This window comes from Eumetopias jubatus, unplaced genomic scaffold (assembly GCF_037043125.1).
Source record: "Eumetopias jubatus isolate StellerSeaLion01/CBP00866 unplaced genomic scaffold, mEumJub1_p1.0 scaffold_1, whole genome shotgun sequence".
NCBI lineage: Eukaryota > Metazoa > Chordata > Mammalia > Carnivora > Otariidae > Eumetopias > Eumetopias jubatus.
The window spans coordinates 214,568,375-214,586,206 of record NW_028274807.1 but is presented as its reverse complement, the minus strand read 5'-3'; the positions used below and the strand labels follow the sequence as shown (position 1 = coordinate 214,586,206).

The following is a 17,832-nucleotide window of genomic DNA, read 5'->3' as shown; positions in this document are numbered from 1 at the left end:
TAGAGTCTGTTTCTCCCTTTCCCTCTGCCCCTCCTGCCGACTTGTGTTCATGCCCTCTCCCCCTCTCAAATGAATAAGTAAAATCTTAAAAAAAAAAATTAAAATAATATTTGCTTTAAGAAAACCTTAAATTGGGCGCCTGGGTGGCTCAGTTGGTTAAGCAACTGCCTTCGGCTCAGGTCATGATCCTGGAGTCCCTGGATCGAGTCCCGCATCAGGCTCCCTGCTCGGCAGAGAGTCTGCTTCTCCCTCTGACCCTCCCCCCTCTCATGTGCTCTCTCTCTCATTCTCGCTGTCTCAAATAAAATCTTAAAAAATAAAAATGTTTTAAATAAAAAAAAAGAAAACCTTAAATTTTTTTTTAATCTTTAAGTCACCTCTATACCCAATGTGGGGCCTGAACCCACAACTCTGAGTGAGATCAAGAGTTGGAATATGCCGACAGAGCCAGCCGGTGCCCCAAGAAAAACTTTATTAAAAAAAAAAATTGGGACACCCGGGTGGCTCAGTTGTTAAGCGTCTGCCTTTGGCTCGGGTTATGATCCCAGGGTCCTGGGATCGAAGCCCACATCGGGCTCCCTGCTCGGCAGGAAGCCTGCTTCTCCCTCTCCCACTCCCCCTGCTTGTGTTCCCTCTCTCGCTGTCTCTGTCAAATAAATAAATAAAATCTTAAAAAAAAAAAAGTAAAAATAAATTTTTTTAAAATAAGTATTTGAGAGACAAAATGCACAGGGGGAGAGGCAGAGGGAAAGAATCCCAAGCAGACTGTGCTGAGCATGGAGCCTGAAGGGGCCGGATTTCAGGACCCTGAGATCATGGCCTGAGCCAAAAGCAAAAGTCGGACACTCAACCGAGCCACCCAGGCACCCCCAATATTTTAAATTGTAAACACATGCCATAATAATTGATGGTGTGTACCAGGATCAAGAACTGTCTTAGCGTGTTGGTTTTGCTTAAGAAAAACAAACACAAAACCCCAAACACTGTAGGTGCGTCAACTTATTCAAACAATTTCCCTGGGGCGACCACCTTTACTGGGCCTTACTTTACCGTCAATGACTGGGTTCCACCGCCCATGCCTATGCTTTTTGAGGCCCTGCGAGGCTGGGACGGCACTCAGCACGCTGCACTATAGCATGTCTCCTCTCAGCTTTGTCGTGGGTAATACATGCGGATCTGGTTCCCCCTCAATGGCTACAGCCGTCCGTGTCCCTTCTAGGAGGGACAGTGATGGCTTCCGGTGACTACGTGGCTGCAAGTAAAGCCACAATGAATTACATCTGATGTGCGTCTCCCACTATTCTGGGGTGGCGCCTTCTCTCTCCAAGGAGACCCCCTGCTTGTTCTGTACTCACAGGGCACTGCCTAGACACAAAGCAACCTCCTGTAACACCAAGTTAAAAAGTAATTTCTAAAATACAAACATAGAAGTATGAACAAAGGCTGGAAAAATATACACAAAAGAGGGTCACCCCTCGGGTAGTGGGATTATGCTTGACATTTGTGTGGACTTTCCAAATGTCAACTATATAAAAATCACCATTCATCCAACTTGGGAAAACAAGACACTTCTTCGGAAAAGTGTTTCTATTCTTCACTTAGGTTGACTACTGAACCTAGAAATCCTTTTTTTTTTTTTAAGATTTTATTTGTCAGAGAGCATGCACAAGAGCAGGGGGAGGAACTGGCAGAGGGAGAAGCAGGCTCCCCGCTGTGCAAGGAGCCCGATGTAGGACTTAATCCCAAGACCCTGGGATCACGACCCGAGCTGAAGGCAGATCACTAACTGACTGAGCCACCCAGGCGTCCCTGAACCTAAAAATTCTTAAAGTCAAAAAAAAGGTTAACAAAGGTTTACTGGAAGAAAAAAATATGGTTAAAACATATTTTGAAATGCTCAACCTCCCAGTCAGACCATTTGAAGGCAGTTTGGTTTTAAACATACCAAGTTCATCACCTGGTTATGTGCCTCAGTGCTAGGGGTGGCCAGCCCAGACTGAATCCTGGCCTTGCCACTTCCTAGCTGGGTTGGGTCCTCTTTAGCCGGGCACTTCTCTTTCTGAAGCCTGTTCCCTCTGTGACCTAGGACTCTTCCAGGGATCAATCGAACCACCTGATGCGGGTGAGCTAGTTATTACCCCCTTCCTTTCTCCCGCAAACACGTCTCACCGTGTGGTCAGAAAATCAATAAAGGAAATGCATTCCAAAACACCAAGAACCCTGAACAACTCTGAACAGCTACCAATATTCTACAAATACAGGAGTTTTTTTGGTTGTTTTTGTTTTGTTTTTTTTAGCACTGCTGATAAAACACGTCTTTGGAGAAGCTGCTGATAAAATTACAGGTCTCGCCTGTAAATACACAATCTGACATCCATTGCTCACAGGCAAACAGATTCCAATTTGGAATGAAGACTGGCAACTATACCTTTCAGAATGGGAATTGTAAACTTAGGCATATCAAGGAAGTCCACACATTTGCTCGACTGTACGTTTTAACATAAGAAACAATGGCAGGGCTCCTAGGTGGCTCAGTTGGTTAAGTGACTGCCTTCGGCTCAGGTCATGAACCTGGAGTCCCAAGATTGAGTCCCACATCCCTGCTTCTCCCTCAGACCCTACCCCCCTCATGCTCTCTCTCAAATAAATAAAATCTTAAAAAAAAAAAAAGGCAAAATGGAATCACTGAGACTGACAGATTGTCAGCAAAAGGTTCAATCTTTAGAGTGAAAGTAGCCCTAGAAGGGCAAGTAAATGGTACTGACAATATAAACTTAATGTACTCAGCACCGAGAATTGCACCACCGTCAGGAACATCACCGAAATCTACCTTCTCCAGAGGATACACCGACGATTCTGAGAAAATTAGCAATACCTGCTCTGAGAGACCTGTCCCAATTTCCATCCTTTATAGACGGTATCTCAGACCCAGAGACCCCAAAGTTCTGTGCCAAGGTACCCTCCCGGGTGCCACAGGAAACTCACAGGTACCCTGGGATACCTTACATTTTTGAGAGAAACACAGCAATATTTGACAACTGCCTGACACTGCACAAACTACTAGCTTGAAGTCATTCTTTTCGATATTAGCTCAGCTTGCGTTCCTGTGATAAAAAACAAGGACTGCACGAAGACCAGTCTGGGTTAGGGAACAATTCCATGGTGTGAGTGGCTATGCAAGGACCCAGAACCCGAGTGAAGTAAAATTATTATTCTTTCCTTTCAGGTGTGTTATTTCCTTTCAACAGCCCACTAAGTCGTTTGGACGTAAATACTTACTAAGGCTCCTGTGAATACACTTTTGAGAGTTACGGGTTACATCGCAGGGACCCTTACTGAAACCCGAACACGCAAGTGGTAGCAAGATGCACAAATGTGATATGTAAGCGAGAAGCTGGTGAGGCTGCCTGCGGCAAGGACGACAAGAGTTTGCCTGAGCGACCCTGCGGCTGCCACCTGCCCTCTTCCCGACCAGCCCACCCCCCCCCGACCCTGAGAGAAGTTTAAGAGAAGGGTTTTAAATAATCAGTTTACTTTTCAATTTTGATCTCCACAGGATGATGTCTGTCAACACTAGATAATTTTTCTTTCTTCACTTCACATTCTTTCCTGTCAGACAGCTTTTTCCCAGCAGGTTCGTTTTTGGCCTAAAATACAACACAGATTAGAAATGGCCCACGATCCGGGTCTCCTCGCTCGTGAACTCGGTAAGTTATAACAGGCAAGAGCCGCCTCACCTTCTCTACGGAGATCATTCTTCCATGCAGCTCAGTTCTGTGGAGATGGCTGATGCACTTTGTAGCTTCATCAGATGTCGACATGGTAACAAATCCATAGCACCGAGCTCCGGGACTGCGGGCGTTGGTCACCACTTTGGCCCCGACAACCTTCATGAGAAAGGACATGCTTACCTTCCCATATAAATCACCACACGATTTGTCAAAAATGACTAGCAGTTACCTGATCATCAGAATTCTTTCCACTAGTTTTTACTTCTCCACAAATTGTTGGTTTGCCACAATCAGTTATTAAAGTGGTTCTACCTCATCCTATCAAAATACAATTGCTTTCGATACAAGATCAGCCCTCAGAGTGACAAAATATGAACAGGGAAAACTAAAGACTTTTTTTTTTCCCCTAAAGATTTATTTATTCATGAGAGATGGAGAAAGAGAGAAGTAGAGGCAGAGGGAGAAGCAGGCTCCCCGCGGAGCAGGGAGCCCAATGCGGGACTCGATCCCAGGACCCTGGGATCATGACCTGAGCCAAAGGCAGACGCTTAACCGACTGAGCCGCCCAGGCATCCCAGCTAAAGACATTTAAAACTCCACAAACCACAACTGATTAATCAAAAGTACTGCCCACTTGGATCATTTTCTCCAGTTGGATTTTGACTTCCAGACAGGTTGGCGCACCAAGCATGACCCCTCCTGCTGCCTAAAAAAAAAACCTCACAAATTAGAGGAAACGTAGGCGACCAGGGTTTTCAGACACTGTACACCAGGCCACACAGGATGGTGACCCCTCCAAGGGAAAGGGACACACACACACACACACACACACACACACACACACACACACACGTATAGTCACCCTGGCTTACTTCCTAGAGGTTCCCGGCCAAGGGCAGGGAGGACCTGAGGTAAGGGTGGGAGGTGGTACCCGAGAGCTGAGCACAGCTCAGTGTCTGAAGAAATCAAGGCGGCAAGAAATCATAGTACCGGGGAGGAAGTGCTGCATAAAGACAGCCCCAGAGAGCTGCAAAGGGCCTCTCAGCAGCACCCATGTGAGAGGCAAAGGAGAAAACCACCTGTTAAGAGCAAACAATCCCCAGGCTCAGGGGTCTCAAATAATTCACTTTTTACAGAGTGAACCCGACAGCCAGAATGGAGAAGCTTGCAATTCATGGGGCATCAGGCTGAGACCTCAGAAGGGTGCTGCCTGGGGAGTGGACAAAGCCAGCTCTGAACTAAGGCTGCTCTGCTGACCTGAACCCTAACAGCAAACCTGGGGAGGAACAAGTAACTGAACTACGTCCCAGCAAAAGCTCAAGAACACTGACATGGACACACGAATAACTAGAATACAACACGGAAAGTCACAACGTCTGGTGTCCGATCAAAAATGACAAGGTAAACCAAGTAATGAGAAAATGACTCTAACGAAGAAAACCAACCAACCAACTAACCGAGATCCAGAATGCGTGACGATATTAAAAGTTATTTTAGCTATATCCTAAATGTTCAACAAGTTGGGAGAAGCCACTGAGCATGTTAGGTAAACAAAGAGAAGATAGTTAAAAACACCCGACCTCAAATTCTGGAGATGGAAAATACATGAGATGGGACGGACAGCAGATACTGGAAAAAAAAAAAAAAAAAAGGATGAGGGAACTTGAAGACATAGCAACAGAAGCTACTCAAAATGAAACAGAGGAAAAAAGACGGAAACAAACCAAAACAGAACCAGAACATCAGTGGGCTGTAGGACCACCTGTGGCGTCGTCAAAAGCAAGAAGCACAGAAAACCTTAGCGGATGAAACCATAGCACATCTGTGGCATGAACTGCTCCAAACCAGTGATAAAGAGAACCTTCCAGGTAAGCCAGATGAGAAAGACACCTGTGCCCTAAGGAGCAAAGGTGAAACCCACAGCCAACTGGTGAGCCAACATGAGCCAGAAGAAGGGAGCAGCACTGCTGTCTAGACCAAAAATAAATAAATAAATAACCAACCCCGGAATTCTGCAGCCAGCAAAAAACAGCTTTCAAAGTGAAGGCAAAACAAGGATTTTTCAGATCTACAAAAAATGCAGAAATTCATCCTTGGCAACACTGTACTATAAGAAAAGTTTAGAGGGAGGAAAACAATACCCAGTGGGAACTTGGGTATCAACAAGAGTAAAGAGCACCCCAAAAGAAACATGGAGTTAACTAACAGCCCGTGCTTTTCCTTATTTACGTATCTCTTTAAAAGATAAATGTTTAAAGCAAAAACAAAAACAAAAAAACAAAAAAAACCCCCCACAAAACCCACAAACACACCAAAATCCAAACAACTAACCAACATATCGATGAACCAAGAACGTACTATGCTGTTTATTAAAGCCGTGACGACACCACCACAAAGGCTGGGAGGGAAGGACGGCGGCGCACCGTCTCCAGGTTCGAACGCCCCCCGGGAACTGGAATATCACTGAAGGACAGACTGCATTAAGCCTTGTGATAGAACTCCTATGCGCAGCTATCAAAGAAAAATGTTAGAGTTCAACCAACAGCTCAAGGAAGAAACCAAAAGACAAACAAATACCTTGAGACAGATGAAAAGGAACGGTAACATAGCAAAACCTACAGGGCGCAGCAACAGCAGTTAAGCGCGAAGTTCACAGGGATAGATGTCCCCATCAAGAAACACAAAAAAATCAAATAAGCAAGGGGACTTTATCCCTCAACAAACCAGGATACAGCAACACTAGTGACATATACTAGTTCCAGCTGGTAAGCGACAAATCATAAAAAATACTCAACACAGGGGCGCCTGGGTGGCTCAGTAGTTAGGCGTCTGCCTTCAGCTCAGGTCATGATCCCAGAGTCCTGGGATGGAGCCCCACATCGGGCTCCCTGCTTGGCACGGAGCCAAGCTTCTCCCTCTCCCACTTCTCCTGCTTGTGTTCCTGCTCCTGCTATCTATCAAATAAATAAATGAAATCTTAAAATAAAAAATACTTGGGGCGCCTGTGTGGCTCAGTCGTTAAGCGTCTGCCTTCGGCTCAGGTCATGATTCCAGGGTCCTGGGATCGAGCCCCACATTGGGCTCCCTGTCCCGCGGGAAGCCTGCTTCTCTTCCCCTCCCACTCCCCCTGCTTGTGTTTCCTCTCTGGCTGTTGCTCTCTGTCAAATAAATGAAATCTTTAAAAAACAAAACAAAACAAAAAAACCCTCAATTCAAAAGGCAGGAAATACAGAGAAGCAAGTGATCCAAAAAACAGAACAGAGAGCAGACAGGGAGCCAGATGGCAGATTTAAACCCCACTATACGATGCTCGCGTTAAACGTAAATGTTCCTGCAGGACATTCTAGAGAAATGAAAGTAGAGCCAGCACCTATGCAAGCGCAGAGCCCCTGATCAGGACACAAGAGCCCTAGTGGGTCTGGCTCTGACCAGCTGTGATTCAGTAGGTCAACGTGAGCAAGGCCTCTCCTCTCTCTGGACCTCAGGGTCCCCAGCTGTGAGACGATGCGGGTGGGGTGGGGGTGGGGCGTCCATCATCTTCACGTTCCCAGCAGACCCTGGTGTCCATGTTTCCACTTGCAGATATGGAAGAGACTGCTCTCCCTGCAAAGGAAAGCCCCCCCCCGTCCAGAGCACCCCATACAGGGCCAAAGGGGACAGACTATTCTGAGAGAGTCACTTCTTTCAGAGAGGGAGCTATCCCTTCTTCCTTCTCTTCAAGGTCAGGGGGCTGAGCCAAAGATGGGATCACGTGACCTTCCCATCAAACTAATTATCCTTGCAAGGACATCACTTCCAACAGCCCTGAAAGCAGAATCCAAGACCACCTCACCTGTCCCTGGCCTTGCCCTCTACCTTCACAGCAGCCTTTGATAAGTTCATCTTTTTTTTTTTTAAGAGTTTGTTTATTTGTAAGAGAGAAAGAGAGAGTGCACAAGCACAAGCAGGGGGGGAGGCAGGCAGAGGGAGAAGGAGACTCCCCGCTGAGCAGGGAGCCCGATATGGGTCTTGATCCCAGCACCCTGGGATTATGACCCAAGCCAAAGGCAGAAGCCCAACCAAATGAGCCACTCAGGCGTCCCTGATTAGTTCACCCAAATTACAGACTCGTCCCACCACCTGCCTAAGTCCCGTGGCTTTAGTTCAAGGCCGAGCTCTGTGGGCAGGGCCAACTCTATCATTACTCAGGCCTCGGCTTAAAGAGCACTTACTCAGCAAGGTGCGCTGAACCCACGACCCCCATCTAAACTCGGTCTCCGTCCCACACACTGATGGCAGGCTGTAACATCCCTAAATGAATCCCTTGTAACGTGCTGTATTTACTTAAATGATCTCTCCAGCAGCCTGTAAGATCTAGGCCAGCGCCCTCACAGCTGCTGCGCTTCACAACTGGCGCCTCAATCAAGAAGGAAGTCAAGATTACTGAGGATGGGTTGTGGCTTCCCAGTTTTAAGCCCTTCTGAAAGGCGTTCGCCGTGAAGAAAAATTCACCTCATGAATGCTTCTTCTGGGTCCTGTCCATTTAAGTCACGAACACATTCGCCAACTCCTACTTGGGGACACAGACCTGGGCAGAGAAATGCCCACGGCAGCCAGGACATCCAGCAAAGCTCCGCCTGGACTCCCTGCAGCAAATCCCTGCCAAGGGGTGCCACGCCCCCAGAGGCACCCATAGGACCAGGGTGGTCCTCCTGGCTGAAGGTGAGACTGTTTCATTATCTAATTCCAAGACAGCAAAAATTGGGTTTTAAATGTCCTCGAGTCCCTGCAAGGCTTCTGAATGGTATTATTTTCTTTCTGCCCCTGTGGACCGAGTATTTGTTGATTTATTCTTAAACCAGTATGTTCCTGTTCTCGAACCGTATATTTAAAAATGCAAGAATTTTTTTTTTTAAGATTTTTTAAATTTATCTTTTGACAGAGAAAGACAGTGAGAGAGGAAACACAAGCAGGGGGAGTGGGAAAGGGAGAAGCAGGCTCCCTGCAGAGCAGGGAGCCCGATGCGGGGCTTGATCCCAGAACCCTGGGATCACAACCCGAGCCGAAGGCAGATGCTCAACGACTGAGCCACCCAGGCACCCCTAAAAATGCAGGAATATTAAAAGCCAACTCTTCACTTATTGTTTGGGAAAAAAATTCAGCATGCAGGCTTTAAGTTTTGTATGAGCCAAACAATAAGTTTAAGAGAAATTAGAATGATAAGAATGTTCAGACTGTAACTATTTATATACATTTTCTGTGACATGATGAACTACCTGCTGCCTATCACCCACTCTCAATGAGGAAAACAAGGCACACTACCCAAAACCAGGTAAGCCTTTTCTCCCTTGTGGTTTTGTTTTTTTAAAGGGAAAAACACAGACACACACACGCACACACACACACAAAAGACCACCAACAAAACTAACAAGAGAAGAAAGAACTCTCCACAGTCTTGAGTTCATTATTTAACGCCAGAGGCTGGGTGGCGAGAAGGGGGGGGGGGCACACACCTTTCCATACTTGTTGAAGAGGTTCTTCAGATCCGTTGCTCGAGTTGTGGAGGACAGTCCACTGACCCACAGGTTCCGTCCAGAGCTGCTGCTGGTGCGACCTGCTGCAGGAGGGAGAGGGTCAGGCTTGGCCTCCAGGCCGGATGGGAGCACGACCTGCCTCAGGACACAGCCGGCTCTTAGACCCCAGCTCCCTCCCACTTCAACTCTCCTGGTCTAAGCATTTACAGGACAGAAGGCAAAAAATACGGGTTGCAGAAACCGTTCCCTTACTCAAGGAATCATCAGGTCCTGGTCAGTTACAAACGAAAATGAATTTTGATGATCAATTCTCAACCGGGATGGCAGTTTCTGCAATCTTGTTCTGTTATTCTAACGGGCAGAATGGGACTGTAATGTGACGCGGTGCACTGGGATTTTCACTATCCCATAAACGAAAACCACAACAGAGACATAAACCACAAAAGCTCACCAACATTTCAATCTAGTCTCTCAAGATACTGTTAGATGATTACTTCCACTAATCCTCCATGAAACCAACCACCGGATCCCCAGTGTGGGTACCTGAAAGCCCCTCCCTCCCCAAGTAAGGGATCCGTAGGTGGGTCCCTGCCACATAAGTTAAATCATACCTTTTTCATCTTTAATGATTGGCTTTATATCTTTTTCTTCCTTAAAAGAGCTAGAGACAAAAGCGAATGTTACTCAGATGGGAACAAAACGAAAGAGAACTAAATTAAAAGTATGGTATGTGCTAAAAACTGAATACCTACCAGAAAATTAGTCTGAAATAAAATTTTAAGACACCTTTGCAAGCTTCTCTAGGAAATGTGACCCCCAAAATACAATGTCAGATTCTTAAAAGTCAACTGGATTTAGCTGAAGATAGCCGTTAACAATTTAAGAACACAACCATAGTAGGTTGAGAAAAAGAAAAGAAATAGATTCACCCATTAGAAATACACAACGAGAAATAAAACATGGTTTAGAAGTAAACTACAATTGCATCAGTCTGGCTGGCCAATTGCAGAAAAAACAGCTTATGTGTGTCATTAAATGACCAATGAAAAGGAGATAGCGTCTGGTCTAAAACTGAGAAAAAACAAACCTCATTTTCTGATCAGCGCCCTCACTGGCTGAGGACTCTTTAGGAGCCGGAGGGACTTCATTACAAGCTTCAAAAGCAAACTTCTTCACGTCTTCTTTGCTATCTCTGGGGTCTGGGCTTGAGGCTTCCGGGGGCGCTTCCGCGGCCTCCTCGCTAGAGGCTTCCGTGTGCTCTGAGGCTTTACTACTCTGCTCAACTGGCTTCTCTAGCCCTACAGGCTCACAGTCCGTCCGCGCGCCATCGCCTGGCTGCTCCACGGGCTCCCTTTTCACTACCGCTAACAGGGTGTCTGCCCTGCTCGACTGAGCTTGTGCTGTTGACTCGCTGGCCAAATCTAAATCACCCTCCTCCGGATGGGCGCTGCCAAAAAGGTCCTCTTCCTCCGCAAGCTTTCTGTCTGGCCCCACGCTACTTGTATCCTGTGCAAAGGGCTGCTCCAGCTCGGAACCTTCTTCTTTTACTGGCTCAGATTTACAAGTTTCCCCCAAAATGTCGAGTATTTTCTCATTTTCTACGGATTTAACAGGAATAGAATGGCACAAGGTTTAATTACCAGGGAAATAAAGCAATCACAAATGCGGAACTGGCACGGCTGCCACACTAACACGAAGAGAACTGCTAGCTACACAGAGATTGGAAAACCCGCGGGTACACAAAGTTACACCGGTTACACTACCTGCACTCCAACCGACTGCTACAGTAAGCCGCTACGCTACATGGAAGAGAAAAGGCCCCCACAGATTCAAACACCTACAACCACGTGGCTGCTTCTCGACAGTCTTCTTCATGTTTTTGTTCAAGTGTGGGTCTTCAGACTTAGTTTTCCAATGTCCATGGTGCCGAACCGAATGCGATCGCCATTTGATGACAGCTCAATTTCCAAATTTCTTTGAATTTCTTTTAACAGAACAGTCCAATACGCAAACCAGAAACTCTTCCGAGGTGGGAGATAAACGCAGTCCACAAGGGGAGTAATGCGTTGGGAAATTTTCCTGAAGAGACTCTGTTTCCTCTTCTGGAATCCAGTCACTTCTCGGGTTATAAGTGCCCTGACAACCGCTTTATCCTGCCTTAACTGTAGTAATTAAAAAGACTGCAGCAAAATATCACAAGATCTGTTTCATGTGTAGAAACACATGGAAGAATCACCGGGGGAATTACTTAAATGCCCCTCTACGTGGTTAGAGAGATGAAAATAATCACTACATCTCACCAAATACATTTGACCTCCAGAAACCAGAACGGCACTTCCACAGATCTGGTGATACGAGTGGGTTTCCAATCTCTGATCCTTGTACGATCTGGATTGTCCACCATTAAAATCATTTACACGACCATACACAGCTTAGAATATATAGACAGATTGAAAAAAAGAGTGGGAAAACTTTCAAACCATTAACTGTCGTGTTTCTCTTATCAGTACCTGGCTCCAATAGAGGTTCTTCAATATCCTGTTTTAAAAAAGGAAAGAGAAAAAATTCCACAAAGCACTTAAAAACTGGGCCAACACACTTCCCTGGCAGACGCAGCTTCAATCACACGTGAATAAACACTTGTTTCAAACAACTCTCTCCACTCAAAACGACGGTATTCCATTCTGGGATGGTTCGGTGAGGACAAGCCCATTTTGTTGGCCTCTCCCCAGCAAAGCCAGGCAGGCGGCAGTGACGCTCGGCCTGTTCAATTCTCCCCAGAGGGTCTGGCCACCCCACCCCAAGTCTGAGCTGACCTAGTGGCCTCTGGAGAGGGCAAAGACAGCCACAGCAAAAGGTCGTACAGACGGCGAATGTTTTATATCTCATACCAGATTTAAGATCGATTTCTCCCCAAATAAACTGTTATTTATAACTGGAACCTGTCAACAAAACCATCTGTGCACTCCTCCCAAAACCTTCCCATGACTTCCCACTGTACTTAAGACAATGGGCCAAACCCTATCCCTGACCCACAGACGCGGGTAGTCAGGCCCATCCATGTCTGCAACCTCACCCCTGCCTCTCTGTCCCCACCCTGCGTCCTCCGTCCCTACATTCAGCCACTCTCCCTCCTTGCCCAAGGTCTTCTTTTCCCCTTCACTGGGCTAACTCCAGACCCATGGGACAGACCTCAATTTGGGTGGGGTTTCCTCTAAGAGCCTTACGGCCCAATCACCTCAACTTCTCCCTCAACAAACTTTTCTAGTCATTTTCTTGCTGGCTATGAACACCGTCCCCACCGAATGCAAACAATAGGACTGTACTTGTTTGGCTCAGCCTCTTACCCCAGGCACTCAGCTCATTTTACGAATCATTTTTACACAGAATCATTTCTACACGGACACACATCCTTTTTCACTACGGAAAATCAACCACTCACATAACGTTTCCAGCCAGGCAGCACCAGAATGGTATCTTACCGGAGGTACTTTGAAGTCCAATGATGAAGCATCCAAAGTGTTCTCGAAGCCCTCCCCATCCACCTGAAAGACAAAACAGAGAACCACTCAGTGGAGACAGAGCTGTGAATTCCAAGGCCTACACCTCACCAGTTTCTAAGGGACCCATGTGTCTACTTCCCTCAAGCTGCCCACCACCATCTGCAAGTCCAATGTTGGATTATTCGGTTTCTCGCTGGCCTCCCTGCCTGCTCCGCGACTGGGCAGTATTGCACCTCTGAGAGGGTCTCACAGATAGCAGGTGCTCGGTCAGCACTGGCCCGGGAGGTACACTTTCAGTTCCCAGGCAGCATCTATTTCCTGGTGGTCCACATACGTGGCCCGGACACTATTTCCAGAGCAGAGCTCAAAAGCAAAAGGAAAAACTTAACACTTCTCCGATTTTACTTGGCAACGATACTTTGAAAAATAACAATAACTGGACACTTTTATCTAAGGTGCTTTATTTAAAACATTTAACTGAACTACTATCTTAAATGTCACTCGATTTGAAAGCTTTTTACCTTCTTAAGTGAAATACAGAGACATGCCTTCCCAAGTGTATTTTTTTTTCCCTTTCCCAGGTTTGAAGCTTATGACCGGGATGCTTGGATTAACCAAAAGGTAAGAAGCCAAGTCCATGCTCTGGAAATAATTAACACACAGCAGGATCACACTGAGAGAGGCCAAGACCAGCAAGTCAGTTGCTCAATGGCACCCCAGGCTGAGGGGCAGTGACGTTTGGAGTTTGTGACTTTTGAACTTTAATGTTTAAGGTCCAGTCCTACAAGGGCCCCCCTTCCCCCTGCCCAGTTTAGTGCCTTTAAAAAAAAAGAGAGAGAAAGAGAGAACAGAAAACCAAACCAAAACACAAAAAATACCAAGGAAACCAAGAGACTGCGTGTGCCAAGGTAGTAGGATTAAAATGGCAATCATTTTTAGATGGCCACCAGAGTTCTCTGCCAAATACTAGAAGCGAAAGCTTGAGAAAGAAGTATCGGAAACAGAATTCAAGCTCTTCTTTATATACGAGGACATTAAGAGTGGTTTTCTTTTCATGGGAGGGGTGCTTCTGAGGGCACGAACACTTTCCTTCACTCTTTCCCGTCTTTTAATAGAACCATCTAACCTCGTGCCTAGAGCACATCTTAAAAAAAACCCAAAAGGATGACCGAATGCTGAGATTATCAACTGTTTTCTGTTTCCTGTTTTCCAAAGGAAAATACTTTCACCAACAGTGTCAGCCTTTTACGACTCATGCTGCAGAAGGGCCTCCCACCCTTTTATCAAAATACTCCCCAGGGTCATAGAGAAGTTAGCTGTTCGTTAATCTGACTTACGTGAGGTTTAAATGGATATAATTTACCACGAGGCTTGAGACACGGAACTCCATGTTTTTGGTGATTGCTGACGCGGTGGTGCACTACTTAATCAACCGCCAGCGTGCTCTGACTCCCAGCGGCAGCCCACAAGCGCCGGGGACCCCCGAGGAGCCCTGGGGCTACTGGCACATTCCACCATGTCTTCAAGTTACCTACAGCATGTTCTGTGAGCTGCGCCGGGAGCTCTCGCAGTTGGGCCGCCACGTATTCTTTGCTATCACAAAGGGAACCGAGAATGCTGTCAGCGCCGTCCTCCCCAAAGTCGGGAGCACTGCTATTCTCAACTTCGCTTTCTTCCAACACACCCACATCCATCATGTCGAGGTTCTGCAAGCTCTCTAAACCTGCATCCATATCCTCCTGTCGAGAGAATGAAAGGGGTCAATGGCCGGGTGGCTGGTCAAGGAGCTCCTGCTAGTGTCTCTGCTGTGGATGCCACATACCTGCCCATCTCTGGAATCTTCTTCCAGGCCATTGTCTTCTGTACCTTCTTCCTCCATCTTTTGTCCTAATGACAAAATAATTTTTCAGTCAGATAATACTCAGGTTCTGGCCTCAAAAACGTGCATACTTTTTATTCTAGAAATCCTCCCAATAAGGGCGTGCACTAAAATGTTTGATGAGGAATTAAAAACTTAAGTTATCTATCTAGAAACTGTAGCCAGCCCGAACATTCAAAAGGGAAACAAATCACGACAGTCTGTTTGTATGTGGGATACCAGTTGTCCTCAAAAGGGGAAGTGGGGCGGAATTTGGCAATGACTAGAAACATTTCTGGTGTCAGAACTCGGGGATGCTACCAACCGCTACAGTAGTGACCAGGAATGCTGTTCAACATAAGATACTGCACAGGACAGTGCCCGGCCGGAAAGGATTACTTACCTCAAACTGTCAACAGTGCCAAGTTTGCAAAACACTGTGGCCCACCATACAGTGTCTTACAACTTCAAAAAAAATTATGCTTCCAAAGAATATTGAATGACACAGGAAAATGTCCACAAAATCAAAAAAGCCATATAGAGTAGTTCTCCTTTTATTAAACGGCATGTATGCAATCAAGTGTGAAGACGCATTTATAAAACACACACAGGAACGACTCAAACAGTCACCAACGGGGGTTAAAATACAGGGTGATAACATTAGAGATAATTTCATTTTCACATGCATACTTCTAAAGTGTCTAGAAATACCCTTTTTATAATTTTATGAAATGAGAAAACTAAACAGGAGACAGCAATCTTTGAGTAAAGACCCAAAGTGCAGCGTGTACCCCTGAAGCGCCTTCTGCACCATCATTACGAATACTCATGCAAGATGTGTGGCTTTACCAAGTGTCAGGCACTGTGCTCTCTATGTTAATACTCCCCACAACACCACTAGGTGTTGGTTTATTAGCTGCATTTGACACATGAGAATTTGGTTCAGCTCTTAAAAGAGGTCCTAAAAATGTTTGGTAGCAGCACCCACTTTGAGGGCCTTTAAATAGCAGGCAGTACTCACAACGGATGTCAAGAGACATGCAGATGCAGACCGAAAAGTGCCCTAAAGGAGAGGGGGGATGACAAATGCTGGGCAGAGAGGCCAGAACCCAATTCGAAGGACCTGGTTTCAGCTAACTAAAAGCTGAAGGGGCGGGGGACAAAGATGCTAGAAAACCTAACTCAAAATTGTAATCTTCCAAAACATACCCAACAAGCTTCAAAAATTTTGCCTGTTTAAATGAGTTAGACAAGAAGAGGTTCTCTTGTTCTAATTCATAATGAAGTTTTTTTCTCAGAAAATTTAACTTACTTTTTTTTTTTTTAAGATCTTTATTTATTTGAAAGAGAGAGAGAGCACAAGCTGGGAGAGCAGGAGAGGGAGAAGCAGGCTCCCTGCTGCTGAGCAGGGAGCCCGATGAGGAACTCGATCCTAGGACCCTGGGATCATGACCCGAGCTGAAGGCAGATGCTTAATGACTGAGCCATCCAAGCGCCCTTTTTACTTTTATGTAATCTTGAAGACCTAATTTCGAACAGGACACCACGAGGGTCCAGTGCTTCATGTAACTATGTGTGCAGACACCTACAAAGAACATGGTAGCTCAACCACCTGTAGGAGCTGTCCTTTGCCCTAGGGCCCTGGCCACCTGTTTCCTGTCCGGGCCTTTGGTGACTTCTCAGTAAAAACGGAAAGGGAAAGGACCAGTGCCCTTCTAATCCCAGCTACATCTATACTGGGAACAACATCCCTTTATAAAAACAAAAGTAAGTACTCTCAAAGCTTTTTTGACAAAATGGTAACTCCAGGCAGTTTTACCGTGACCTAAACTATAATCCAGACATTCAGACACACATTGGAAGCACTCGGCTAAGGTTTGGTTTGTCTAATGATGCAAAGATCGCCGTTAAGAGCCAAGAACACTTTGATTAGTAAGCATTGAACCTCTCAAGTTTTAAAAGAGCACCTACCTTAAAAACTTCCACTAAGAACTTTTAAATTGACACACACCTCTCAGTCTGCACTCACTTGACTAGTCAGCATTTATACCTGACCACTGCAAGAGCAGCAAAAACACATCAAGGTGTTAAAATCCACCTTAAATGTAACTCCTTTATACAACCTAACTAAAAAGTTTAAACTTTTAAAATACACATAAAGGGGTGCCTGGGTGGCTCAGTCGTTAGGCAGCCTTCAGCTCGGGTCATGATCCCAGGGTCCTGGAATTGAGTTCCATGTCAGCCTCCCTGCTCGGCGGGAAGCCTGCTTCTCCCTCTCCCACTCCCCCTGCTTGTGTTCCTCCTCTCGTTCTCTGTCAAATAAATAAAATTCTAAAAAATAAATAAGTAAAACACACATAAAGTTCTAAACAGATGAGTCATGCAAAAGTCCTTCTAGGAAAGCCCTTATAAAAAGTAAATTAGAGTTACTGAAACGGCTACAAGCTGGTTTCTTTTCCCTTTCTAAGCATGTCCTCCATGGCCTAAGCTTAACTCTTCTTCAGATGAACAGGGTATGTCCAGCCATGACAATTTTTATGTTGGCACCTTTCAAGAAAATAATCCCCATCACGGGGAAGGTCCTAATTATATTGTCCTCACCCATATAAAAATGAGGATGAAACCCAGGGAGGGTAACAAGGTTTCAAAGTTTTATGGAATTAAATGCTTTAAAATTAGCTAGTACCATCCACAAAAAGAAATGAGGCACTAATCTATGTCACAAAGTGAATGAACCTTGAAAACATGCTCAACAGAATAAGCAGGCACAAAAGACCACATATTGCATCATCCTATTTACACGAAATAGAACGGTCAATTACATACTGCCAGAGTCTGCAGGAGGGGGAAATGGGGAGCAAGTGCTGATAGGCATGGGGGCTTCTTTTTGTGAGGATGAAAATGTTTCAGAATTAAATAGTGTTGACAGTTGCATAGCTTTGTGAATATACTAAAATGTAACGAAGTGTACACTGTTAAATGGGTGAATTCTATAGATGCGAAGTATATCTCAATTAAAAAAAAAAAAATCTCACTGTGGGGCACCTGGCTGGCTCAGTTGGTAGAGCATGACTCTTGATCTTAGGGTTGTAAGTTCGAGCCCCACGTTGGATGCAGAGATTACTTCAAAATAAGATCTTAAAAAAACAAAACAGAACAAAACAAAACCTCACTGGTTAAAAAAAATAGGCTGCATGAAAATACTCCAACGATCTGGTTTTTTTTAT

The 17,832-nt window shown here is 45.6% G+C and overlaps 1 protein-coding gene across 4 annotated transcripts in view; it reads right to left on the bottom strand.

The window, feature by feature from the left end:
- Positions 1-17,832, bottom strand: part of SAFB2 (scaffold attachment factor B2) — a 33,025-nt gene that overhangs the window by 13,030 nt on the left and 2,163 nt on the right. For 2 of the 4 annotated variants that reach the window (XM_088017867.1, XM_028126208.2), the window contains exons 3-11: positions 14,570-14,634; positions 14,283-14,486; positions 12,727-12,789; positions 11,755-11,782; positions 10,332-10,842; positions 9,856-9,905; positions 9,224-9,324; positions 3,738-3,887; positions 3,535-3,647 (exon numbers count right to left, since the gene is read on the bottom strand). In XM_088017867.1, coding sequence (XP_087873993.1) covers positions 3,535-3,647; positions 3,738-3,887; positions 9,224-9,324; positions 9,856-9,905; positions 10,332-10,842; positions 11,755-11,782; positions 12,727-12,789; positions 14,283-14,486; positions 14,570-14,634 — 1,285 coding nt within the window. Of the gene's footprint in view, positions 1-3,534; positions 3,648-3,737; positions 3,888-9,223; positions 9,328-9,855; positions 9,906-10,331; positions 10,843-11,754; positions 11,783-12,726; positions 12,790-14,282; positions 14,487-14,569; positions 14,635-17,832 lie in introns of all 4 variants that reach the window. The other 2 variants (XM_088017865.1, XM_028126207.2) reach the window with 1 other exon arrangement.